General features: G+C 44.8%; 1 protein-coding gene across 3 annotated transcripts in view; it reads right to left on the bottom strand.

Moving 5' to 3' along the window:
- Positions 1-24840, bottom strand: part of ADRB2 (adrenoceptor beta 2) — a 59148-nt gene extending 34308 nt beyond the window's left edge. Inside the window, exons 1-2 of one of the 3 annotated variants that reach the window (XM_083594140.1) lie at positions 23251-24840; positions 17189-18673 (exon numbers count right to left, since the gene is read on the bottom strand). In XM_083594140.1, coding sequence (XP_083450266.1) covers positions 18471-18673; positions 23251-24451 — 1404 coding nt within the window. In that variant the 5' untranslated portion in view covers positions 24452-24840 and the 3' untranslated portion in view covers positions 17189-18470. Of the gene's footprint in view, positions 1-17188; positions 18674-23250 lie in introns of those variants that run through there. The other 2 variants (XM_083594141.1, XM_083594142.1) reach the window with 2 other exon arrangements.
- Between the last annotated feature and the right edge of the window lie 1951 nt (positions 24841-26791).

Raw genomic sequence — 26791 nt, 5'->3', positions numbered from 1 at the left:
CTTGTGAAACCTTTTGCTTTCCTGATTTCAAAACCTAGTTACTTCCTTCTGTCTTTTATTTCTCATGCCTCCCGCTTCCATAAACTGCATTTGCTAGTCACAGAAAACGGGTCCCCTATTCTGCTCTTCCACCTTTCTGGCTTTGCAAAGCTAGGGCAGAATACGAAGGCCAGTAAAAGATCTTCATTTGCATGGCTTGCAGTTATTAACAACAGTGGAAATACCCCATTAAAAGCAGCAAAGGATTGGCTGTTCTAAGAGAAAATGGCCAGGAGACTCCAGGGGCGGGTGGGTGGAGGGAAACACCATTAATTTGCCATAATTAATAATGGTCTGTGCTCTCTTTCATTTCTGCATGGAGCAAACACAGCCAGGTCAAACTGGGACGTCCTAATGAGTAATGGGGATAATGCTTACTTGTAACTCTGTCGCATAGGTGCCCATGCACACAACACATTGGCAAAATAAGGCAGAACTGTTGCCAAGTTTGTCTCTGTGAGATCACTGTTATTATGACCAACAAGTGCCAGGCAAAAACGTTCTGTAAAATTCTCCAGGAAAAAAATGCAAACTTCAATGTTTATCACTTGAACGAGTGTGAAATGAAGCCTGAGGCTGACAAGCTCGAAAAGGCCTACCTGGAGGAGAGTCAATTATGAACAAGGCTGCTGTTTATGACCATTCCCGGAATGAAGTCAAGACAAGGTCCAGCTTGACTCTGCTCCCAGCCAGTGGTGGCTCTTGGAAGATTAACTTATCATTGAGGCATGTCACAGCCTTACAGAGTGTAAGGAAAGAAGGTATTGAAAAGATTCAGTGGCAGAAACAGCAAAGACTAATCAGTCTGGAATCTTAGAATGATCCAGAGTATGTGGCAGATAGCTGAAAAGATGGGCACATGACCAAAGTTTGAAAGAAACTTCCTAAGAGGAAGGCCCATCGTGGCAGACCTAAATAACCCCTGCCACCACCCAAATTTTATGATTACATGGCCAAGTAAGATCCTAACAAAGATGTAGTTAGCCTTCCCGAATATCTCCAACTCTTTGTCAGTAATTTCCTTCAGCATTTTCTTATTGATTTCAAGGTCCAACTCAAAACAGGCATATTATATTATAGAATTATATTATAGAATAATTCTATAATATAATATGCCTGTTTTGAGTTGGACCTTGAAATCAATAAGAAAATGCTGAAGGAAATTACTGACAAAGAGTTGGAGATATTCGGGAAGGTTAACTACATCTTTGTTAGGATCTTACTTGGCCATGTAATCATAAAATTAGTTAGCCTTCCCGAATATCTCCAACGCTTTGTCAGTAATTTCCTTCAGCATTTTCTTATTGATTTCAAGGTCCAACTCAAAACAGGCATATGATATGGCATTATTAGAATTCTCTGGACCAGCCTATATTGTCCTATGGACTTTGTGTTCAACCATCTCTTAAGCACAGATTAATGAAACTTTTGTAGTCAAAACATCATGCCAAAATCACAATTGACCCCAGAGGATTCCATGAAGTTGGATAATAGCCATATGTACTACAGGTTTTTTGGGATGCGGGTGGCGCTGTGGGTAAAACCTCAGTGCCTAGGACTTGCCGATCGTATGGTCGGCGGTTCGAATCCCCACGGCGGGGTGAGCTCCTGTCTTTCGGTCCCAGCTCCTGCCCACCTAGCAGTTCGAAAGCACCCCTAAGTGCAAGTAGATAAATAGGAACCACTTTATAGCGGGACGGTAAATGGCGTTTCCGTGTGCTGCGCTGGTGCTGGCTCGCCAGAGCAGCTTCATCACGCTGGCCACGTGACCCAGAAGTGTCTTCGGACAGCGCTGGCTCCCGGCCTCTTTAGTGGGATGAGCGCACAACCCTAGAGTCGGACACGACTGGCCCGTACGGGCAGAGGTACCTTTACCTTTACTACAGGTTTAACCACACTGGAACTCTCAAGAGATGTCTATGGTAGTTACTGAGGAATAAGACCATTTAGAAATCAAGGAGTAAGTACATTGCTATCAAAATGGAGATGGAATTTATTTTTATATTGATGGACCATGCTACTTAATGATTTGTCTCATTCAGGAATAATATTGGAGGCAGGTATGATACAATTGCTTTGTTCATCTTGTTATTTTAACCCTTGCATCCTTGAGCCCAACACTACCCCCTCCCTTCAGTAGGTAGGAACACTTATACTTTTCACTATAATAATGCCTTCTTAAAACAAAAGTTAAAGACAGTTTAATAAGCTTTTGCTAACAGGGCAAATGCTTTTCATTGCAAACTGCTGAACATTATTCAGTCTGGTACAAATTCTACAGAAAAGACTTATAATACGTAAATGCTGGGAGACAGAGAATAAGGAGACTTCTCTTCCAGGAGTAATAATGTCATTAGCATTCAGCGTGAAGCAGCATTTCCTATGTAACACATTGTATATTTATTGGTTTTCAATAGGTATGTGGTGCCATCAGCTCTAGTCAATGTGCCAAGAGTCAGGGATGATGGGAGGTGTAGTTCAGCAACATCTGGAAGGCATCACATTGGCTACACCTGCAGTAGGTTCTCTGGATTAGTTTTAAAAACACTCTTTGTGTACACCTAGCACAAACATCCACCAGTCCACTGGTATTTGCCTTAAGCATTCTGCACCACCTGGGGATTCAATTATCTTGCTCATGGAACCCCATGTAAAGAACATCACCGCAGTCTATCCACGAGATTACCAATCTGTGAATAATTATGGCAAGATCCCTGTTTTCTAGGAAGCGGGTGCAGTTGGTGAACCAGATGCAATGGCTAGCAAGTGCTCCTACCTAGAGCTGCCACCTGTACCTCTAGGAGCACATCTGAGTCCAGGAGGACACTAAGGATGACAGCTATGTATGTATGTATGTACCTAAGTATGTTGGCAGGAACGTCACACACACACACACACACACACACACGAGTGCAGGGGAAGAGTCAGACTCAGAAATTGAGCTAAGTGAACGAGGGATTGATTCTGCAGATGAAAGCTGGCTGACAGTCGAGAAAGGGCAGTTTGACCCTCCCCTTCCCGGGGAAGACTCTGTTAGCTCTCAAGGAGAGGAAGAGTTGAAAGGCAGCCAGAGTGTTGCTAGGCAATCAGCAGATAAGCAGAGGTCTGAGTCTGTGTTGAGAGGGGGAGGAGGGGGAAGGTCAGCCTCTCAGTCCCTGATCCAGGCGTCTGGATGAAATCAGACGGCAACGGAAGGGCAAGAGGGGAAAGGCGGGAGTCTGGCGTCCTTCCTGCTGTGGGAGGGGAGAAACGTCAGACTGAGCAACAAGCGTAAATGTGAGCAGGTGAGATGCTGGGCTCTGGATGTGTCTTTTTGTAAATAAATGTACATAAAACTGCTGGAGAGTCATTACTTCTTACTGGGGCTTGCTTGCCTGCCAGAGATCATTGCATATGGTACGATAACCCTGGTCCCTTGAGAAAGAGCCTAATGGGCTACGCAGAAATCAAGCACCAATTTTTACCTTCCCATCTCTAGGTGTCCTCTAGCAGCTCCGCATACCTCAATTTCGGGTTTACATAGGAGAGAATGATACAAAGCCATCTGCATAGATTGCCAAGTTCAAATTCCAGAATCCACTTTGATAGTCATGGCTTCCTTCAAAGAATTCTGGAAACTGCAGTTTCTTTAGGGTGCTGGGAAGTGTAGCTCTGTGAGGGGTAAACTATAGTTCCCATGATTCTTTGGGAGAGAAAGAGTGCTTTAAATGTATGGTGTGGGTGTGATCTATGCAAGTCTTTTTGGTATTCAGAAAAAAATGGAATTTAGAAATATGCCAAAAGATTCTGTCATCTTGCTCCGCACACCTCTCCTCTGCCAAATAACTTTTCCTAGAAGTACGTGCAGCTCAGATATTAAATAATGACTAGAAGGAATGACCAGGCTGGATTCTTGTTCCTCAGCAGTAGTCAAGTCCTTTCATTGTGGTCAATCACCAGTATCAAAACAAAAAACCACCAATTACAATCATGTATATAAATTACAATTACAATATAAAATCATGTATACATGAAAGTGCAGTTTTGTGTGGTCATTTATCTGTCAAAAAGGAAACCCTTCTGACCTAGGAGTGTCCATTGGTCAATATGTTCTACTAATCCTGGGTGCTAATCATTATATGTTGTATTTTAATAGCTGCTGCACAAAATTTGGCCTCCTTCCCCAGCAGTAGATCAGGTGGGCTTAGGGATTCCCCAAGGACACCAGCTGGTTGTAGCCTGCTGCTGTGTGTGCAGATCCCTGTTCTAGAATTTTGCAGCAGTTTCATATGCCTCTGGTGGATGATCTCAGTGCAGAAAACAGTGCACAAATCACAAAAAAATCCCCTTGTTTGGATCAAGGCACATTCCCTGAGGATTCCAGAGGCAACGCTAGGCTGTGATATCAAACTGGGGGATGTTTGCAAGGCTGGATGTTTATGAAGTTGACAGTGACAAAAGCCAGGATTTTCTTGTGGTGGGTGTATGTTGTCTTTTCTTCGTTTTTGGCTCTCCAAGCCAAAGCAAACTTAGCTGTGCTGAGAAACTGTGTCACTTCCTGAGATACCTGCTACTGCTCTCAAGTTTGTGGCTGTCGAGCGTCAGCTCGTGAGCAAAGTTCCTGACCTTAATTATGCCGTTTTTTCTGTTGTTCAACCCAGCGGAATCACACACCCCTCCCCTGCCCTTCACGGCCGCAGCACGGTACTGTACAGTTTGTCATCACCTAGCGTTGCAAGTGAGATCTGACCACAGCTGCCACTTAACACCTGCTAACACATCAGCTTGCAGACTCATAAGGGAGAAGGGGCCCAAGAGGAACAGCTCACATGTTATTCTCCCAATGGCAATCTAAAATAAGTTACCGGTAATTGTATTCGATGGCACAGAAGCACATTTATACGGGGCTTCCATTCTGAAAGTACAAACTGTTTGCAAACCATATGCAGTCCTGTTGTGCATGACAAGACACTGAGATTTTTAGGCACAGATATACATTTTACCACTGCAAAGGCTTCCAACAAAGAGTTGACAGCAACATGCGTTATGGCACAGTGACAGGGCAGAAGTTTTGCTTGCAAAAGACCCCAGGTGCAATCCTTGGCATGTCCTGGGGAATAATTCCATCTGATATCCTGGGGAGCAGTGGCGTAGCGTGGGGGGTGCAGGGGGGGCCGGCCGCACCGGGCGCAACATCTGGGGGTTAGGGTTAGGGGGCGCAAATCCACGGGTTGGGGGGCGCAAATCCACGGGTTAGGGGGTGCAAATCCACGGGTTAGGGGGTGCAAATTACTTGCCTTGCCCCGGGTGCTGACAACGCACGCTACGCCACTGCTGGGGAGCCAGTAAGTGAAGACAATACTGAGACGATCTGGATAAGCTAATGAGCTGGCCCAAAATAAGGCAGCTTTCTATGAGACAGTTGGGGGTCCTGATGTTGAAAAGTCTGGTTCTGGATACACAACCCTGTTACATCTGATCTAGATGTAACCCATGATTCCAGCATCATGCGAATGAGTTCTAACTTTTCCTATGACATGGCGCTAAGGCTTAAGCTGCTAGTCCTCAACACTGGCTGCAGTCACCTGTCAGTCTTCTTTTAGCACCCAGTTGCATTTCTAGTTCTAGAGACCTACTTCTGCTACTCTCAAAACCAACCAATAAAACCTAAAGCAGGGGTTGGCAACCTAAGGCCCATGGGCCACAAGCGGCCTACAGGAGTTGTTTTACCGACCCCCGAGCTGCCCCCAAACCGAGCTGCCCACTTGGCGAGTCCCCACGCACTGTGCTAAACTGGCACAGCACGGCACAGGGACTCGATTCCATGGCGCCAGAAATCGCGTCTGCGCAGATGCAGATGCCGGAAATCACAGGCGTGCACGCTCACACATGCCCGCAATCCGGCCCACAGAGGGGGCTCCGTGGCAGTGAACTGGCCCAGGCAAGGTAAGCCTTGCCAACCCCTGACCTAAAGCAATGTTTCCTTATCCAGGATTCTTGACAGTGAGCAACCATGGGCATCCATTCCTTTATCTTCCCACCCAGAACCAACGTATTGTTGATCTCCGAGGCTTTTGCCCCAATCATTTCCAGAAAAGGATGGAGAAAGCAGCTAATTCTGTCCTGTTTTGGGTCTCATCGTGGCACTCATCCCTTTGCCTGTTCCATCCTGCTGTGTGCAAGTTCCATTCCCTTTTGTTCTTTTTATTATTTTATTTTACTTATTAATTGCATTTATGTCCTACCTGTTTCTCCAAGCAGTTCAAGGTGGCGTACATGGCTGCCTCACCTCCATTCATCCCCACAATAACCCTGTGAGGTAGATTAGGCTGAGAGGCGGTGGCTGCCCCAAGGTCACCCAGTGAGACTCACAGCTGAGTGGGGATTTGAACCCTGATCTCCCAGGACCTATTCCAGCCACTACATGCATTTTGTGTGCACTCTTTTTAGATAAAATGAAGTTTTTAATGTAAAATGCACACTTTTCAATGCTTTTGTTCACCCATAAAAATGCATTTTGCATGTATCTTTTGCATAAAGTGGTTGTGTGTGTGTGTATGTGCACTTTTTGTGCACTGAAAATACATCACAAAATCCACAGAAGTGTGTGATCCAAAGGGGAACTGCATTCTGATCCACATACAGGTTGGGGACACTTGGACAAGGTCAGTCCACCATGAAAAGCTGACAAAGTATCTTTCTCACACATCCTTACTCTGGGTGCATAGTAGTGGCACGGATTTTACGGCATGGAGAACAGAAATATGGGCATTGTGCAGCTGGGTGTCTGCAAGGTGAAAACAGCAATTCTTTAAACAGGGAAGTGAAATGGGGAGATGCTCCTCTTCCCACAGCAGCCACTCATTTTGAGAATCTGTTATAGAAACACAAGACTTTAAATCGGTCTGCCCCAGACAAATGGTTTCAGCATTTCAGCCTCATACTCTTTGAGAAGATCTCATAAGTCCTAGAAAAATAAATTACCAAGAAGTATTGTTTGCCTGCCCAGCTCAGTTATATAAAAAGCCCATCAAATAAATGGTTATAAATAGCTATTGATCATGCTATCAGTTGTGCTACACAGCCCATACTTTCTGAAGTCCACAATCTAATGAGTCTCATTTGTTGCATTTTCTTCAGTACGAACTAATTCTTGATTTACACAGCACAACAAAAGATAACTCTTGAAATGAAAACCATACTGGGGAAAGAGAATAATTCCAGAACCTATCAACCTAAAACATTGCTGTGAAGACATATTTCAGTATCAGTGAGGCAGAGCCGAAGCTATTTTGCTCTCTAAGTGGCCTTTCAAAAAAATGAGATTCTTTGCTGGTTCTCAGACTGTTTCTGAAGGGAGAGCTGCATTAGCGGGGGGGGGGGGAATAGAGAGATTTCAGCTGGGGGCAAGGCCTGAGAAAAGTTTGAGCCTTCCCAGTTAGCAACCTGCTCAAAATATTTAGGATGGACAGCAGCAGGGACCAATTGGAATCATGACACTCTCACCTCCTGAAGAACCCATTTATGGAGCAAAGTCAATCCACTGAGTTCATCAAGACTCAGTGTTACCAGACTGTAACCTGGAGATTCATGATGTAGCATTAAAAATACCAGTTAAGCAGTCACATTGCAGCTTCTCCCACTTCACCCCATTCCTTTCCCAGTCCTTCTGCCTGCCATACAGTGGTGGCAGCACATTCAGAAGTGCAGAGTCCCTTCATTATAGTCATAGCCTTGCCCCCTCACAGCCACATACCCTTCTAAGATAAGACAACCATCTAAGATTATACAATTATAGTACAGTTATACATTTAAAATCTTTAGGGATGTATTGCAATGATCAATGCAGCTCTCTGCTTGTTGCCTGTCAGCTAGATCAACTATTTTCTGTGCACGTACACGGGCAAATGACTTAGAGTGCTCCAATATCTTCTGCTGGAGTGACTTACGTTGTGATTTCCTTGAAGTTCCTTTGTATGTATCAGAACTTGCACACCATTCTCTTGAAAACGAAGACCCTTGTGTCTTCATTGTTCCTAATTGCTGAGCTTTGGAACATACAAAAACCTCCTCCGTGTTCTTCCTGCATGCCTTCTCCAGAGTGACCCTAGGAGTCAATCCTCAGTGGCTGATTCATCTCCTTTCACTCTGCTTGGTTCCAATCAGCATGAGAAGACTTCTTCTCAGGTGCTAAAATGCTCCCCTTTCATGCTGATTGTGTGGCTCTAGGTCATTGGGGTTTGGTGTTGCACAGAGCATCACTGAAATTTGAATTGCCAAGGTCTGCCATTGACTGGAGTCAGAGACCCTGCTGCAGAAATAGCAATGGGTTTTGACTCCCCACCCCACATCACCTCTGTTGCCATACTCTGCTGCCTACAGGGGCAAGTTGAATTCCAAGAACATGACACAGAAACCAGGTGACAGCTGTAGGGTGGGTGGAGACAAAGGCTAAGTAGGCAGGTTATTGCAGCATCTGCTGCTAAACTGTTAGTTTTAAAATGACAGAGCGAATTGGCAAATTGGCAGCCCTAACCATGTGCTTTGATATAATTCCCTAATCCTAAACTTGACTGCAATATGTTCATTGTTAATAACACCCAGACAAGGAAGTGCGGGTTTAAGTGCAGGTAAGATTCAGTGGGAAGGACTTCATACTACCAGAATGTTGGGCTAAAGGATTCATTATGGTGGGGAAGGAGAAAGCGCTGCTCATAAGAGGAATACATAACAAAATGCCAGCACTGTTGTATTTTAAGAAGCCCCAAAGCAGTACAGAAATAATGCCAAAATCAAATCGCATTGCCACTTTTTCAATGACATGTTTAGAAATATAGTGGGATAACAGTGGGATTTCAATAATGCTTTTAGCATGCAAAATAGTTTAAAATGATAACATTAATCTCTCTTTAATCCTTAAATAGCCCTATGCAGGCAGTTATTTTAAAAAAAGAAAACAACAACACCTTTGGGCATCTGAGTCTGGCTCGGCCAACTCCCCCCCCCCCTCCATCCCCAAGAACCTATGGCTGAGTACTGCATAGAATTCCGCTCTCTCATAACCAGCTCCAAACCTCTACTGTCTATATTACTCTAGAATGATTTACCTAGAGCTATGTTTAAAGATTTTAAGGCTGGATTCATGTTTATGGACTGGTCATGGGAAAGAAAGCTAAGTGCTTTCCAAAAGAGAGATGTAATTAGAAAGTTGCCAATTGTGTGGGTTTGATACCACCTAATTAAAACCTTTGTGGGTTTGTGTGTGTGTCTTTAGAAGGGTAAGAGTTGAAGTCTGCAAGGAGTGTCTAGGACAAAGGCATGCCTTTTGCAGCTGCACTCCTCAAACTGCTTTCAAGTGGCATGAAGAATGTGAAATGGCTCCACGGTGACACTCAGGGCTGGGTTTCTGGTGAGTAACTAATGCTTAGAGCAAACAGATGCATGCGCACACACACACCCCGCTCAGCAGCTTTGTTTTTACATGGGCAAAACTATTGGTGATTTCCAAAGAATACATAAAGCTTATTGGCTATCAAGAAGGAAGGTTGTCTGGAATCCCCTACAACAAAGGAAGAACTGCTATCTGCTTGTTGTGAAGCACTAGAAACTGATTTTCTACAAACGCCTGAAGGAATAGGCTGTGGATATAAGAAGCTGCCTGAGTCAGAGCCTTAGTCTAACTCAGTATGGCCTGCACTGACTGGCAGCGGCTCACCAAGGTATCAGACAGGGAGATTTTTCCAGCCCTACTTGGAGGTGCCAGGGATTGAACCCAGCAGCTTCTGCATGCAGAACAGACCCCCCTCCGCTGAACTGCGGCCTCCTCTGTAGACTCGAGGACACTTCAGCAATTGGCACATTTACTGTTTACAGTACAGACACTTTATAGTAAAAAGAGCCCAAAGCATTTTGCTGCTTCAGAAAATGGACAATATAGTGTCCCTTCAATTTTATAGAAGCCGACCTGGACTGGCAGTTGAATCTGACTAGGGTTGCCATATTCCCCAAAGTGAAATTTCGGACAATGTTGTTGAGCTTTTTTGGGAACATCTCCCCCCCCAAAAAAAGTCTTTTTTACAGCATTTGTCTTTTTTTTAAAAAAACTGCTCTAGTTCCCATATATCCAGGTTTTCCAAGACATTTTGCTGATTGGGCGAAAATCCGCCCAGATGCCATTTTGACCCTCCAAGTCCTGGACGTATCCAGGAAAACCCAGACGTTTAGCAGGCCTGTCAACTCTGGCGAATCGGACAGCATCCTCCACTGCACCAGAGGGAAGGAGGGAATGCTGGGCAGGCTGAGTAGTACTCACAGATCTATCCTTCAACAAGAGGCATAGGCAAACTCGGCCCTCCAGATGTTTTGGGACTACAACTCCCATCATCCCTGACCACTGGTCCTGTTAGCTAGGGATGATGGGAGTTGTAGTCCCAAAACATCTGGAGGGCTGAGTTTGCCTATGCTTGTTCAACACTTCCACCCACTTCCCAGCATCTGCTGCCTCAGGCAGCTGTCTCCCTCTGTCCAATAACAGGGCCAGCCCTTGAAGAGACAGAAAAAATGCATGGGAAGGCAACCTGACACAATAATAGAAACATTTTCTTTAAGAATACAATTCAAGCACTAGAAATACCAGTAATAGTCATTATTTGAACACGTGTGAAGCACATTGGGCCCAACCATACATAATAAGCAATTACCTGCCAGAATTTAAATTTCTTAGCATTCCCCTCCCCTCAGCAGTATGTATGATTGTACAAAAGACACAAGAGTAAATAAGATGAGTTTCCTCTGTGTAGTCTTGCTGATTTCCAGCAATATTATACACCCTTTCATTTATAATTCTCTTCTATTGAGAGGGTATAATTTAAGTAAGCTTCCCATTCCACAATAAGGCTTTTCATTCAGCTGAGTTATTAATAGGGTTTTAAAAAAAGACCTCATACACTGAGAAAATGGATGGTCAATCACGTTTCCCCTTCCCTTATGACTCTAATTGAGTTGTGCTTTCTACTCTAACAACTGGTGCTCATTATCTCCAAAGCTATTCTAGGGTAAGGAGCACCTAAAATCCATGGATTCAGTTTCCCTTCTTTGCAACAATGAAACCTCAATCCGATCTGCCCAGAAGACTGTCCGGCATCTTGTTTTCTGTCTTGCTAGCTTTCAACCATCTACTATGATTGCCATCTCATCAGCAGAGCTTTAAATATTTCAGTGCAATGGCTGATTGTCCTGTCCTGACACTGTTGTACACTGCCCCATCAGCATCAGCATCATCTATAGTAGTGAGAAGGGCTCCAAGATGCATCACAGAGCAAGGGGGAAAGGAGGTAACCACAAACCAGATGACTGGAAAGCAATATGGCAGGAGGAGCCACTGCTATCTTGTCTCCCACTGAATTGGGAGGCTTAAAGGTGTCTGGGCCTCAAGCAGGGATGGGCTAATCTGTCAATTTCAGTTTCCCACAGTTTCTTATTTTCCCACTCTTAAGTTCGGTTCTCCACATTCCAACACCTGTTTGTGATTTATTTGTTTCTAAAAGCCTTTATGAAAATTCATCAGCATTTCAGCTCAAAATTATCCTAATATATATGTATATATTTGTCTAATATAGACATTTTTGCAAACCAATGTTTCCTAATATACTGCACTTCTGTATGCTATTTTCAATAATATGTACATTTGTATGCACATTTCAATATGTGCATTTTTGACTGGAGAATAGCATCACAAATGCATAATGTATTTATTTTATTTATAAAAATATTTATATACTGCAGTTTTATTTTAAAAACTAACATGGTTTGCAACAGTTATCAACATACCCATACGCTAAAAGGCATACAACAATTAAAATGACTAGCTGACTGTTAAAGCAATTATTTTACTTGTATGCATAAGCCTGGTGGCATAAAAAAGTTATCAGCAAACATTTAAAAGTTACATTAAGATGGCTGTGTTTTGGTTTGCACATTGTTGTTGGAAAGGGAGAATTAGGTAGGTTCGCCTTTAAATGTGAACGGAATTGAATTTCTTCCTCATCCTTAGTTGCAAGGGCATAACTCTAGCATCTACCTGTTTGGGAGGCAAAATCATAATAGCAGTCAGCATTCCTATCTGGGAACAGGACACCTACCATTTTGGATTCTCAGTGGGCTGGAAACCTGATGCTGGCATGAACGGAAACACTTCAAGTTGACTTTGATGGAGAAGGCAAAATCCAAGTGGCCAAGATTTCTACTGAGGGACATCTGAGGGCATGTTTATACCGTTTCCGTTTTTTAAAATAGGCTCTCCAAATCAGTTGAGTGCCACAGATTCAATACAAAATAGTTTTCAAATACTTTTTTAAAGAGAGGTTGGTCAGGTAAGAGCAGCTATAAGGAACTTATGAGAGTAAGCAATGTGGTGCCCTTCAGATGTTTAGAGCAGCAACTCCCATCAGCCCCGCACAGTATGGACAATGGCCAGTGAGGATGGGAGTGGTGCTCAAAAACCTCTGGAGGGCACCACTTTGACTATCCCTGACATCAAGGCACCAGGGCTCCTCCAGCATTGCATTTCTTACATGCTCAGTAGACTCTGCAAGGGAGATGTGTTAGCCCATGAAAGTTTGCTTAGGACACTTTGTTCATTTTGAGAAAAGTGCAAGTGATGGTGTCTTGGCAACCTAGCAAAGGTACAGTGTACAATTTTTTTGTTGGGGCAGGAAAGGAGTGAGTCTAATTTGGGGCAATGAACAATCTGTCCCAAATTAACTTTCGTCATAAGGGCTGGATAAAACACACAAGTTAAATAGAATCACATAGAACATATGATGAAGGAAATAAGATATGGTGAAGGGAATGTGATACAGAAGACTGGAGCCCGGATAGGGAAGGACAACGGCGGAATGGAGAGTTCAGAAAAGATTTTCCTTGATGCCACATTTCCGAATCGCTTATGTAATCTTCAAAACCAGGAGTTAGAGGCTGGAAGCATGAGATTAGCATTGCTTCTCATGCAATGGCAGAAGTCTATTCATTATTGAAGCCCATAAATAAATACACAGATCAGGTGTTGGATAAGAGTAGAGTATTATTATTATTATTATTATTATTATTATTATTATTATTATTATTTGTCGTCATCCTGGCATTTTCGTATTTTGTTTTAATTATTTTTTTAAATAATAATAATCCTGGCATCAAGTATTTTGGGGTACCAATTTTGTCAGCAATTCTTCGCTCAGCATTCAGGCTGCTTCTGATACACCTGTGGACTTTAGGCGAGGCTTATCTAACAGCAGGGATGCTGCTCCCAGAGAAGATGAAGCTCACATCACTACACTTTGGTAGGAGGCCTATCCATACTATGCTACATTTAACTTCTGTTAGCAGCTTTAGTTGTCAGCAGTTGTTAGCAAACTTGAGTATTATTTGTTTATTTAATGTATGCTCAAGGCAGCATACACAGTCCTCTCCTAAATCAATTGCATAAATTGGTTGTTGAGACCCTTATGTCAGACTCAATAGGACATTTTTGCCCGTCACATACCAGACTCAATAGGACATTTTTGCCCGTCACATACCTAGACCATTTGACCTCACACTACATGTGTGTGCCTCAATGGGATTTGACAGAGAACCATGAGCTATCTTGGGCGCTGATGAGAGATGGCTGAAAGTGTTCTCCCTGCCTCCTTTCATAAGCACTTGGGTCTCACTTCTGCACAAGCTTAGAAGACAGCATAAGGGAAATATGGTGGCAGTCTTCCTAAGTGTCCCCTTGCAGAGCTGGCTAACCCAGACTGGCAGTTGTGGCAGGAGAAGAGAAACGCCTTTCTTTTCCTGTCCTACTGTTCTGGAATTTAGAAATAATGAAATACACAATTCAAAACAAACACAATGCACAAAATAGTAAAAATAATAATAGTAAGGGAAAACTAAATTAAAGGCAACTGTTGTAAGAGCAGCAGTCACCCAAATGCCGGTCAAAGATAAAACTAAACATTAAAGAATAGCAATAACTAAACATTAAAAGTATTTAAAACACTGACATGCAGATGTCTTCAACAGAGATCTTAAAAGAGGCAGAAGGAAGAAGCTTGACAAGTCTTCATTTGGAGGGCATGACATGGCTCTGGTGCCGGAACCACACAGTAGACCACATCTCTTATACCTGCCTACCTGTTCCCACATGGGAAAGAGAGCAGGACCCTGAAATTGATCATAAAGCAGGTGGTTCCTATGTGCCTGAATTAAACTCCATAAACCCAGGAAAGAAGTTCTGTAGGAGGGCAGAGAAACATTTTCAGTCTGAGGGCCACACTCCCTTTTGGGCAAGGGGCTGCATGCCAGTGGTGGGCTGGGTCAGGAGCAAAAGGAGGAAAAGCAACGCATGTAAATTTCACCTTTGAACAGCAGGCTAATTTCTTCACACACCCTTCACTAGGCTCCATTCAAACAAGCAAGATGCACTAGCAGAGTTCAAAGACACATTGCAACCAAGCGTAAGCACTCAAGGAGTGTGCAAAGCAGGGCAGGTGAGGAGTGTGGCCTGGGGAGAGAGGGTGTGGCTGGAGAGCAAGTGTGACATGGCATGTGACCCAAGGACCAGATAAGCCTGCAGGGCTGCATTTCCTCTCCCGCCCCAGCCTGAGGTCCCCGTTAATTTGGTATGGACTACAAGCACAAGATTATACAAGGTTCACGTAGGATTCAAGCGACAGAAGTTGTGGACTGAATCTCAGAATTTAGGGTAGCTGAGATAGCACAAAGGCTCCATGCGTAAGCTGATCCAAAGCGAAAATTGGGCGTAAGCATGTAATATGCTGACAGCACCAACTTGCCTCTTGCTACTGAGTCAGCTGGACAGATTTCTACAGTTTCCCATATCTTCTGGAATGTTTGCAAGCACTGTCATGAGGGCAGAAAAGTCACAGAGCGCAACAGCTCAGTATCCTGTGTCATCAAAATGGGGCGCTCCTGGAGTGATAACTTCAGTAAACTGCAGCAAAACATGTTTCAGGAAGTTTTTAATTCTGCATACTAGGCCGCCACCAATATTAATGTAATATTTTCGTTTACCAGCAATTCGCTCAGCAATAAAAAAGATTAAGTCATGTGAAATATTTTCACACAGTTTACAGACCCAGTCATGCAACAACCACAGATCGGCAACCAATGGCCGTGTTTGTACATAACAATAAGCCAGACTTTTTGACATGTCATTGTTTATTGTGTAAGAGCATCATGCTGGTACTCGCTGCCCAATTTGCTCCTGCTTCACTCCTCCCCAGCAGGAGCATGATAAGCAAATCAGAAAGCTTCAGCTTCCTGTTATGTTTGAACCAGAAATCATGGTTTGTTGCTCCCCAACAAGCCATGGCTACAGGTTGGCCGGTGATCGTGGCTTGTTAGAGAGAAATAAACCACAAGCTCTGATTCAGACGTAACACAAAGCTAAGGCTTCCTCGGTTATTTATCCTGCTCGCACCAGAGGAGGTGAAGTGAGTGCACCAGCATGCTGCTCACTCTAGATAAATCACTGTAAGACAGAAAGTCCGGCTTACAATGTGCAAATGTAGCCAGAGTCAAGCATAGCCTTGGTGCAACCTCAACCCAAAAGAGCCAAGCAATCACACCAAACTACAGCTCTAGGTGATGGTCAATCAGAGTAGAAATATACACAAGGGAAGAGTACTGAAGCTGCTGGCCTTACTTCCCAGGGAATAGGGGTCTCATAAGAACTCTCAGCACACTTAACAAATCCAGGATTCTTTCGGGAAAGTCTTGACTGCTTTAAGAGGTATGATACTGCTTTAAATGCATAGTGTGTGGGTGGAGCCCGGAAGTCTGTTTTTATTGCCGTCTCTAATGAATATATAATTTCTGTAAACTACTTAGAATATTGTTTTTTATTAAGTGGTATGTTAATCTTGTTAAACAAATAAAAAAAATATGTGGCATAGTGGTTAGTGTGTGAAACTGAACCTGGGAAGACCTGAGATCAAATTCCCACTCAGCCATGAAGGTCACTGGGTGAGCTGAGGCCCTTCGCTCTCCCTCAGTCTAATTGCAGCTCATGAAGTTGTGTAGATAAAAGGCAACACGGTGGAGAAATATGGGTGTTGCCTTGAGCAACTTGGAGTTAAGAGAGGATACAAATGCAATAAACAATTCTATCTATAATAAAGACTGGTTCTGACACCTTTGTCTGCAGGTGTGTATTAGGTTGCAGTCCTAAACTTACTTACCTGGAAGTATAGTTTTGTATTCTGAGTCTTCTTTAGGGAATCCTGAAATACTGTTGGCAGAGTAAACATGTTTGCATTCCAGTGAATGTGCTGTACTGCATGCTAGTCTCCTGTACCTAAGCCAGTGATTTGGTCTCTCTGGAAAATTTTGAATTGGGGGAGGGGGGGAATTGCAGGGAAATGCCCTATTCAAATCAGAGGTATGTGCCATAGAGTAATTTGCAATGTTTTTAGTAAGCAAATCTTAAAAAGTTGAAACTGTTAGACCTGCTTAATATTGCATCTGAAGTGGTCATCCGTTCATTGATATTAATGAGCTTATGAAACGAAATATTTTCTGTGGAAAAATAAAACGCCTGGGATTTTTCCCAAAGCGTTTTTCATTTTGGAATATTTTCTGCCCCACACCACTGACCTAAAAGCCATATGCTGTGTGAAACAGGCTTCATTAGCAAACATCATCTGATTTTGCCAAGTCCCCTGTGTCAGGTTTCACAGTGCTAGGACAGTCTGTTAATGTTTATCTGAAGAGAAAACGTTTTTGTTGACTTGTTGACTTTTCTCAATTGTGTACCCTTCTAGTGCCATTATTCCACATACAGTACAGCCCTGAGATGTGGTCAGGCTTCTTACCAAGATGAAGCAACACACTGGGCCTGCTTAGGACCTCATAATAAGCAAGAAGAGGGGAGGAACCAATCAATAACACTAAAAAACAAAAGAAAAACCACAATGATCTGCCTGCTGTTTGAGTACGATAATTGGTATCCAGCAAGCATAAGGCACCCAAGAACATGTCATGTGGACTACTACTAGGAGAAGCTCCCTCAATCTAAACTTCATTTTTCTAAACACTGAAATATCTACTGAGTTTGAATCTACTTTAAAACATACTTCAAGACCCAAGATACACTTCATTGCAAGGAGGCTGTAATAGTAGTGTTTTTATTGCTTTCTCTTCTCCTTCCACACTTATTCAGTTTGGAAAGTCCATGGGACGCGGGTGGCGCTGTGGGTTAAACCACAGAGCCTAGGACTTGCCGATCAGAAGGTTGGCGGTTCAGATCCCTGCGACGGGGTGAGCTCCCGTTGCTCGGTCCCTGCTCCTGCCAACCTAGCAGTTTGAAAGCATGTCAAAGTGCAAGTAGATAAATAGGTACCGCTCCGGCGGGAAGGTAAATGGAGTTTCCGTGCGCTGCTCTGGTTCGCCAGAAGCGGCTTAGTCATGCTGGCCACATGACCCGGAAGCTGTATGCCGGCTCCCTCGGCCAATAAAGCGAGATGAGCACTGCAACCCCAGAGTCGGTCACGACTGGACCTAATGGTCAGGGGTCCCTTTACCTTTACCTTTAAGTACCTCACCCTTCAGATTGTCCAAATTACCTGTGCTCTTGATTCTCCACCAATTTCCCTCCTTCATGGGGACCTCAGTGTTAAATAAGCCCCCCAACAAAACATGTGTTTCAAAAGGTTGGGAATAGTGCAGAGCGTTGAGTTTTACAGTATCCCAGATTCGTTGTCCTAGAAGGTTCCTCTCCTTACATTCTGTTTCATAGTGCTCTGTCCATTCTTGGGCCAGAAACCCTAGTCTGAGCTCAATGGACCAGTGGTCTGATTCCATCAAAGGCACCTTTCTGTATACAGGAACAGGAAGCATGTTCCATAATTACAACACATGTTTACTCAGCAGTAAGTCCCACTGTGTTCATTGGTGTTTACTCCATTGTAAATCCATTTAGGATTGTAACCTATGGGTAAATGAAGAGATACAGGAGACAATCCATGATTGCTTTCCTATCCTGTTTGGAAAGAGAGCTGCTCTGAGCCTATCCCTTAAGTGTACTTGACAAGCAGGAGGGAGAATTGTCAGAGTTCCGCCAGTAGGATTTCCCCTCCAAAGCTTGCAGCAACATGTCCTTCCTCTTGCATCCAAGTTCAGGAAGGGCCGGGCTTTTGAGTCCCGTAATAACTTGACCTGAGTAAAAACAAGCCTCAAGCCTGACGGAGGCACAAGTTGAAAGGTTTATGAAGGTGCATTATGGGACGGGAAATATGAATGTGGCAAAAAATGCTTTTGAACTGCAGAGCTTTTTTAAAAAATTAAGCAAGCCTTGATCGTATAGTGGTTAGTACTCTGCGTTGTGAACTGCAGAGCTAAGGGGTTTGGCTGTGCTCAGAAAGCAGAGGTAGATGGAAGAGTTTTGTGAAAAATTAAATGTTGCACATTTTGCAAACAGCATTTCTCATGGGACTCAGCAAATCTTTCACTGGTTCAGCCAGAAAGGAGACAGGCAGGCAGGAGTCTTCTTCTGTGTTTCCAGAGAAAGGAACTTCCCTATCAAGCATGTGTTGAATAAAGACACACCAGCCAGGGCATGCCGTTAATGAATGAGTGATGCCCACTGTGGTGTTTGCTAAGCAAAAAAAAGGGAGTGTAAAACAGCAGAAAGTCCATCAGTGCTTTAATATGTACAAAACAAAGAGAGGCAATCCCAAAGATGTTTTGAGCACAAACAACTCTCCATACATTCCGGCCAACACTATACAATTCATACCACTTGCTCTCACTTTCATTAAGAGTTGTTTGCAGACTTTCGTTCTTGTTTTGAGAAAGGCTTTCAGCCTTTATTTGTTTGTTTGTTTGTTTGTCACGGTGATCAATGTCCGGCCTGCAGACAACACCGTGAACTACCTTACCACAAAAAGATTGCAAATGCCAGTTTCATATCACAATGCAAAGATTGTTCCCTCCCCCCATACATCATACATGCTTCTCATTACTTTACAATTCTTTTAGCAGCCCCTTGCTTGAAATTACATTGTGTCAGACAATAAACAAAATATAAGTCCATACATATTTATATAAAGTGCTTTGAGTGCGTCCCCAACACACTTTTTTTTAAAGTGAGGCTAGGCCTAAAAGAACAAAACAAGTCCCCCCCCCTTCCCCAATGTTTTTCCCATCAAGACACTGTTCTAGGAAACTTCTTATTAGAATTCTCAGGGTCTGATCCAAATGTATTTATTGGCTGCCGGCAGCATGAAAGACACCATGATTGGCCAGTAGCTATTTCAAGCAATTAAAATAATAATAATAATGGACAAACACATTCAAAGATATTGAAACAACAACAGTTCTGTGCTAACAGGAAGTCTCTGATATTAAGAGAGCCAAGGAAAATGGCTTCAACTTCCAAGAAGTTGACCTATCACTCAAAGCATCATTTCAGAGAAATGGAAGAACTTTCGCTTTGAATGTCACATGACATGAATCAAACCCAGGCAACTATCTTGGCCCCTTAGATATGCCTGCAGGAAGAGGGAAGAGGCAAAGAGGTCTGCCCTGACACCACACAAGGTTGTTAATGTAGAAAGGGGACAAGAACTCGTTGAAGGAAGACAAGGCATTCTCTGATGCCTGGGATTTCTAAACCACTGCTGCTTGAGTTTTGAAGTTGGCTTGTTTCAACAAACCATAGCTAAGATTAACCAGAGTTTAGAATTGGGGCATAATGCGTAACTGCAGTAACTAGAAACAGATGTGAAATCTTCTGATCTCCTTCTCAGGGATGTGCCAAAGGAGGAGAAGTGCACAAACCGAAGGCAGCTCATTCCCATCATCATAAACCATGGTTTACTGTGATTTATAAATTTATCTATGGTGAACTCATGTCCTTAAAAGTGCTGGGGGTGGGTTTCAATATTGCAAACAAAAGATATATATATATAGTATTATGTTTTACTCGTTGCAATTTCCCTGATGTTTACAGCGGGGGTAGGGGTGGGGGAGGGAATCTCTGGTTGTTCTGGGGAGCTTAAAATAGCACTCTGTTCCCAAAAGATTGGGAAGGCCTTCAGTTCAGCTACCCAGATGCTAAGTGGAGGAATTAGAATAATAATGAGCAGATAGGCAGACAAACAGGAAATGAAAATGTGCCACTGCCTTGTAGAGAGGCAACAGATTGCATTATATCCTCTGCTGTGTCAGTCTTGGGCACTTTCACATCCCCTTGTCAATCATGCCCTGAAAATAAAGTTGTGCATGGAATGGGGGAGGGTTGTACTTATGTAAAACATCAATAGTTGGATCATCTGCAAGTTTGTTCTGCGTCCTGACAGGACCAAAGACCCTGACGACATAACTTGGCACTTGTCTTCCACCCACTGCAGACTTCCTACCCCCCTCTTTCTTGCACCTGTTGACTCATGCATCATATCAGGTTCCCATCTGACAGCCCTGGAGCTGACATAAAGGAAACTCAGAAGAAAAGGAAAGCAACATGTCAGAAAATCTAGCAAACCAGAAACCAGGCAAATCAAAACCAGGCTGAGCTGACTCAGCATTTCTCCATAAAAAGGGATCCTATGCTCCAGCTCCCAGGAAGCTGGGTATAGGACTGGCAGCCTTAGAAAGTCTTCTATGGAACATCCAGCATTTTATAGAGAACTATAAATTAAGGAATTTCTATAGGCTGTTTCAAAAGTGTGTCTAAAAATACTGAATCCTTTGAAATACAATGAATCACAATCTTCGTTGCCATGAGTCAAATTAATCTGGAAAAAAACAATGCATACTTCCTTCTGTCTGGTCCCTTCCAACTCCACGATTCTATGAGTCTTCTCCTCTCCCAAGTACATTAGAAATTAATGGGAGTTAGGCTTTGGTTGCCAGGTGAGGGAGCTCTGTGCCAATGGAAGAAACACAAATGGATTTTTAGGAAGCTGCCTTATATTGAGTCAGATTGGTCCATCTAGCTCAGCTCTGGCAAAGGCACTCCATGGTTTCAGACAGGATTCCTCACCAGCCCTACCTGGAGATGCTGGGTCCTTCTGCAGATGCTGCCTTTCTCCATTATTTCATTTTGTTATTCTGTATTTCACTACATCTATGGGTTATGCACGACAGGTCACTGTGTCATATACTACAACCGAAAGAGGCTCACATCCAGCAGTTCACATGGAAGGTGGCCAATGTTTGCTGGCCCACTCAATGTGTGTGTACACCACACAGAGAGAGAGAGATACCCACTAAACTGAGTCAGACAGCCTCAGGGAGATGATTGTGCATCCCCAGCAACAGTTCCAGCCTTATTAGTAAAGCTCAGTTCAGATGTGAAAGCAAAAACATTCAGAATAATATTTCAAGAATTATCTCCTGCTTCTAGAATCCTAACAGTTTGGCATTTGTTGTCATTGTTTGAGATGTTGTTTTTTTCCGAATCAAAAAGTGACAAGAGTTGTACACCCTACTCAGATCAAGAAACAGGGTGAGTTTGATTGACACAACAACAAGCTTTGTCACGACACACTTTCAGCTTTTGTTCAAAAGCAGCAGCACTGATTAGTTTTGCAGAAGAGCACAGAATGATTTGCGGGCCCAGAACAGAAAAGGAAGGCAGTCTTTACAGAGAACCAAAAGGGGCAAGATGACTGAAGCTGCAAGGGGAAGTGGCTATACAGATCAGTGAACCTAAAGTACAAATGGCCACATAAACCCTTTACTTCACCTAAACTCCTCCAGGGCAGGGATGAGGTAGAGCATCAAGCACACTGGGTACTAATTTAACAAATGAAGGAAGAATATAATAGGCCAGGTCAATCCCAGATCTATCCCAGAATTCATTGCCTGTGGGTTCTTGTGGGCTGTGTTTTAGTCAAACAGAAAGAGTGGAATTAGTGAAAAAGGAGTGATTACTACCTTAATTATAGTTTTAATGGGTTAATGCCTTTAAAATCATTCCATAAACTTAACTAGTTAGTGTGGGGGGGTTCCTAAATGAGAACAGCTTGCTAGCTACTTGTTGATCCAAAACCAGCAAAGCACTGCTCTGAGTAATAAATACCTTTACCTTCCTGTCATTGCTGGGCTAGAAGTCAGAGAAGGGCAAATGAAATCATTGGCACAGCAGGTGATTCAGCTCCTCTGCCCTTAGAAATGAAATGCTGCTTTATACCCTAATGCAAACTAGGCTTAAATGTATTTCACTTCTAGGTCTCTTGCTGTCACTTTCTGGGTTATGGCAACGGCAGCAAAAAGTTTGGGTTAATGATTTTACAAGGTTTAATGCACACAGGTTCCATGTCATCTAAGCTGACGCCCAGTCCATTTGCCAAGACTCTAATAGGGAACAGTGAGCCCCAATGCAGGACACCAGCATATTATTGCCTTGGGGAAATTATCATAAATGAACAGCGAGGGAGGACTGGTTTCGCTGGAAAGCAACACCAGGTACTGCTTTCACAACTACATAAGTATCTGGCATTTGAATAGTGCCAGCTAATGAAAATGAGATAAGATCAGGGTTTTGTGGGTAGAAAATAAATACAAATCTAAATTGAAGGGGAATTGAAAGTGTTTTTTGTGCTAATATCAACAAACAGCTGACATTAGTGAGGATTTCAAAGGTAATGCTTGCTGCAGCGAAGAACATGTTCAGGAAACTTGGTCACTACTACGGACAATATTCTGAAAACAAAAGTAAACACTTGACTTTACAGATTCCTAAGCACTCTACAGCCAACCCTAACTTCTTGCCTTAAAACAGTCTTTAAAGCTATTGTTTTCCGTCGAAAGGGTGAGCCATCAGTAGCACCAAATTCCTTCTTGCGTGTAGGGATTTCAGTTTTAGGAACAGCAGCTCAGTTCAATATTATTCCTACACCTGTGAGGTAGATGAGTTTGGTAACACTACATCACAAGAATAAACTCCTTTGTAGGCTAACCCCTGCAGTGTCTTAACCCTTGGTGGAAGAAGGGGGCTCTAATATGCACATATACAAATCCACATATGCCCATCCTTAAACATTTCCATCGACTGCTAAACTACCGGGAAGCTCCCACATTCTGGGTAAACCTTGGCTTGAGTGCGGCTGCCAGACAGCCACTACATTCTATTCTCTGCACTTTGCAATGACAACAATCACGACAAGAGGGAGTCCCCTGTGCTAGGCTCGGTCTCCTGGGAGTTAATGCTACCATGCAAGACAGTACCTTTACAGTGCAAAAACTCTTCCCCAGCATGGGGGTTTCCTTCTTCGCACAGCAGTTCGCTAGCCTTCTCTTGTCCCATATGATAGCCATTGTGATCCCCATTGAAATCGTTTTTCCCATTGCTGTTGGAATATCCATTGACGTACATTTTCAGGGCAGACCTCCGGAAGCAAAGGATCTCCTGGAAAGCATACCTGAAGTCTGGGCTTCGGCAGTAAATCAAAGGGTTGAAGGCCGAATTGACATATCCCACCCAGTTCAAAAAGATGTACACAAATTTGGGGATGACGTCCTCCGAGACGACATGCACAATGTTGACGATGAAGAACGGGAGCCAGCACAGCGTGAAGGTGCCCATGATAATGCCCAGGGTTTTGAGAGCTTTGTGTTCCCTCAAGCAAAACTTGGATGCCCTCCTGTGGATTCCCCTTCCAGCCTGCTGCTCCTGCTGTGAACTTTGCTGGTGGAACCTCCCTTCGCATTTGCCTATCTTCTTCAGCTGCTTCTGGGCCACCTGGAAGACCCTGGCGTAGACAAAGACCATGACTACCAAGGGCAAGTAGAAGGAGATGATGGAAGAAGTGATGGCATACTCTTTGTTGGTGAAGAAGTCGCAGCAAGTCTCATCGGCATAGCACTTTTCGGCCTTGGAGTCCGTGGCTCTGTACCAGTGCATCTGGATGGGCAAGAAGGAGGTTAGGATAGAAATGACCCAAACCAACAGGATGACCATCCTGGCTTTATTCTTGGTCAGGAGGCTTTGGTACTTGAAGGGGGAGGTGATGGCGAAGTACCTGTCCACGGCAATGACGCACAGAGTCTCGATGCTGGCCGTCACGCACAGCACGTCGATGGCGGTCCAGAACTCGCACCAGAAGTTCCCGAACTTCCACGTGAGCTGGATGATGTGGCTGGCTCCGAAAGGGACCACCGCCAGCCCCATCAGCAGGTCCGCGCAAGCCAGCGACGTGATGAAATAGTTGGTGACCGTCTGCAGCCTCTGGAAGCGGGCGATGGCGGTGATCACCAGCACGTTGCCGAAGACGATGGCCAGCACTATCAGGGACATGAGGATGCCCATGCCCACCACCCAGCTCTCTTCCGAGCCGGTGGAGTTGCCCGCGCTCTGCCCGCTGCTGCCGCTGCTGCTGTTGGCGCCCAGCGTGGCTTGCAGGGCGCTGGCGGCGCTCACCGCTTCCATCGCGCTCGGCCCCTCAGGGAAAGCAGCTGCGTCCGAGCCCTTCTTGCGCGCCGCTCTTACTTGGAGCGCCTCTCGGCAGGTCCGCGCGCCGAGTGTCTGTCCGTCCAGCCGGGTGTGACCAAGGCTCCGAAGCGCCCGGCCGCTGAGCCCTTTGCAGGCTCTCTGCTCTCAGTGGCGGCTACGGGCGCGCTGGAGAAGATCCAGGCTTGGCGAGCGCACGCGGGGCTTGGCGGGACCGGGAGCCGCATGCAGCCTGCCGCCGCGGAGGCATTTGTCTGCTCGGACCCTCCTCCCTTTCGTCACCTCCCGACTGCCTAGAACTTGCCCGGAGCCCGTTATGTTGAGAGTGTGGGGGAGTTATAGGAACTCCCAATTGTGACGTCGGGCACCTCCCAGCCAATAGGCGGTGGGGAGGGAGCCACACACAGAGACGGAGCGGCACAGTTGCGGCGCGGGCACCGACGGGCGGCAGCGGTTCGCGGCGCCTTCCGAAGAGCTGCGCCGCGGCCGCCGCTTGCAGGTGCACGCAGTGAAGGCTCCGCTTTGGTCCGCCGCCGCCGGCAAACTCCCCGGTCCCGCGATCTACCAGCTGATGCCGCTCGCTGCTGTGGCTGCCCCTCGTTTGGGGCGCCTTGTTCCCCAAGCAGCGTCGGCTCCCGAGAGCGGAGAGCTTTGGGAAGAGCAACAGGAGAAGGGTCCGGGTGCGGAATTGTGCGCCACGCCTGGTGGGAAGTGAGGCTCTTGGCGGGGAGGAGAGAGAAGATCCGGACGAGCCGACGAGCCTACTCTTGGGTGGCGGCGGAAGGGAGACTAGAGAGACACACCCCGATCTCTTTCTCTGCAGCGCGCACTGTCCTCAGCCACTCTGCTTTACAGCAACGCTGCCCACCGCTACCCGAATTCAGACCCCATACATACCCCTGCTTGGGGAACACACCCCTATTCCATAATGTTTGCACTCCGCAACAATACCCTTTTGCCATCCCTTCTAAACCCGATGGTCGGCTTGCCCCTAGTTCTTCCAACAATCCCGTTTTCTTGTGTTCGCCTCTACTGAAATAATGGCCCTATTTTGACTACGGGAGAGTTCTGTGTTAGAGCGTTGCTTTGCACGCAGGGAGTCCCAAGTTCATTCTGCAGCATCTCCAAGTATGGCTTGGAGAGGACCTTTGTCTGGGATGCTAGCGAGCTACTGCTAGTCAGCATAGTAATAAAATAAAATAAAATACCTAGCTGGGTGGACCACTGATCTGACTCATTAACAGGCAATTTTCCTATGAGCTGAGGCAGGGCTTAAAATGTTACTCTGCTACACAGTCTGGTGGTTTACCAAAGCCAAGCATTGTTTGAGATTCCAATCCTTCCCTTTGAATGGAGTGGGACTACCCAGATAGTAAACATTACTGAACGTGTTCCAGTTGCTGCTAAGGAATACGAAGTGCAAGCAGATCCACTGTGAGTTTAAACCATTTTTAAAAGGGGGGAGAGGAGAGGAAACAATTAAGGTCAGTTTGCTAATGGTTAAACAGTTAAGGTCAGTTGCTAATGCGGGTGGCGCTGTGGTCTAAACCACAGAGCCTAGGGCTTGCCGATCAGAGGTCGGCGGTTTGAATCCCCTCAACGGGGTGAGCTCCCCTTGCTTGGTCCCTGCTCCTGCCCACCTAGCAGTTTGAAAGCATGTCAAAGTGCAAGTAGATAAATAGGTACTGCTCTGGCAGGAAGGTAGACCGCATATCCGTGTGCTGCTCTGGTTCACCAAAAGCGGCTTAGTCATGCTGGCTGTACGCCGGCTCCCTCGGCCAGTAAAGCAAGATGAGCGCTGCAACCCCAGAGTCGTCCGCGACTGGACCAAATGGTCAGTGGTCCCTTTACCTTTACCTTTTGCTAACAGAAGAGTCACAATGGCTCTGTGCCATTTCCAAGATTGGAGGCAGCATGCTTCTGAATACCAATTGCTAGGAAAGAACAGCGAAAGAGGACTATTCAAACTGCTGTAAAGGTACTTGTAATGTACAATCACCTCACAAAGCCCCAAATAATATCCACTCTGTTTTCGGCAGAGAGAGGTGCTGCTGTAGTTCTCACAGTTACTCCATACGAAACTACTGCCTCAGGCAGCCACAGCAGTGCTGCTATGCATGCTTTGCCGAGAGTAAACTTTACTGAACACAGTGGGAATTACTTCTGTGTGCTCTTAAAGAGGGAACATTTTCCAGCCTTGGAGGGTATGGCAGTGTCATACACTGGTCTATCTAGTCCACTATCATCTGCTATTTTGACTGGCAGCAGCTTTCCCAAGATCTCTCATGTGGAAAAGATCTTCCACATTCATAATAATGG

The sequence above is a fragment of the Podarcis filfolensis genome (assembly GCF_964270895.1).
Source record: "Podarcis filfolensis genome assembly, chromosome: 2".
Taxonomy (NCBI): domain Eukaryota; kingdom Metazoa; phylum Chordata; class Lepidosauria; order Squamata; family Lacertidae; genus Podarcis; species Podarcis filfolensis.
This window is presented reverse-complemented; position numbering and strand designations above follow the sequence as displayed.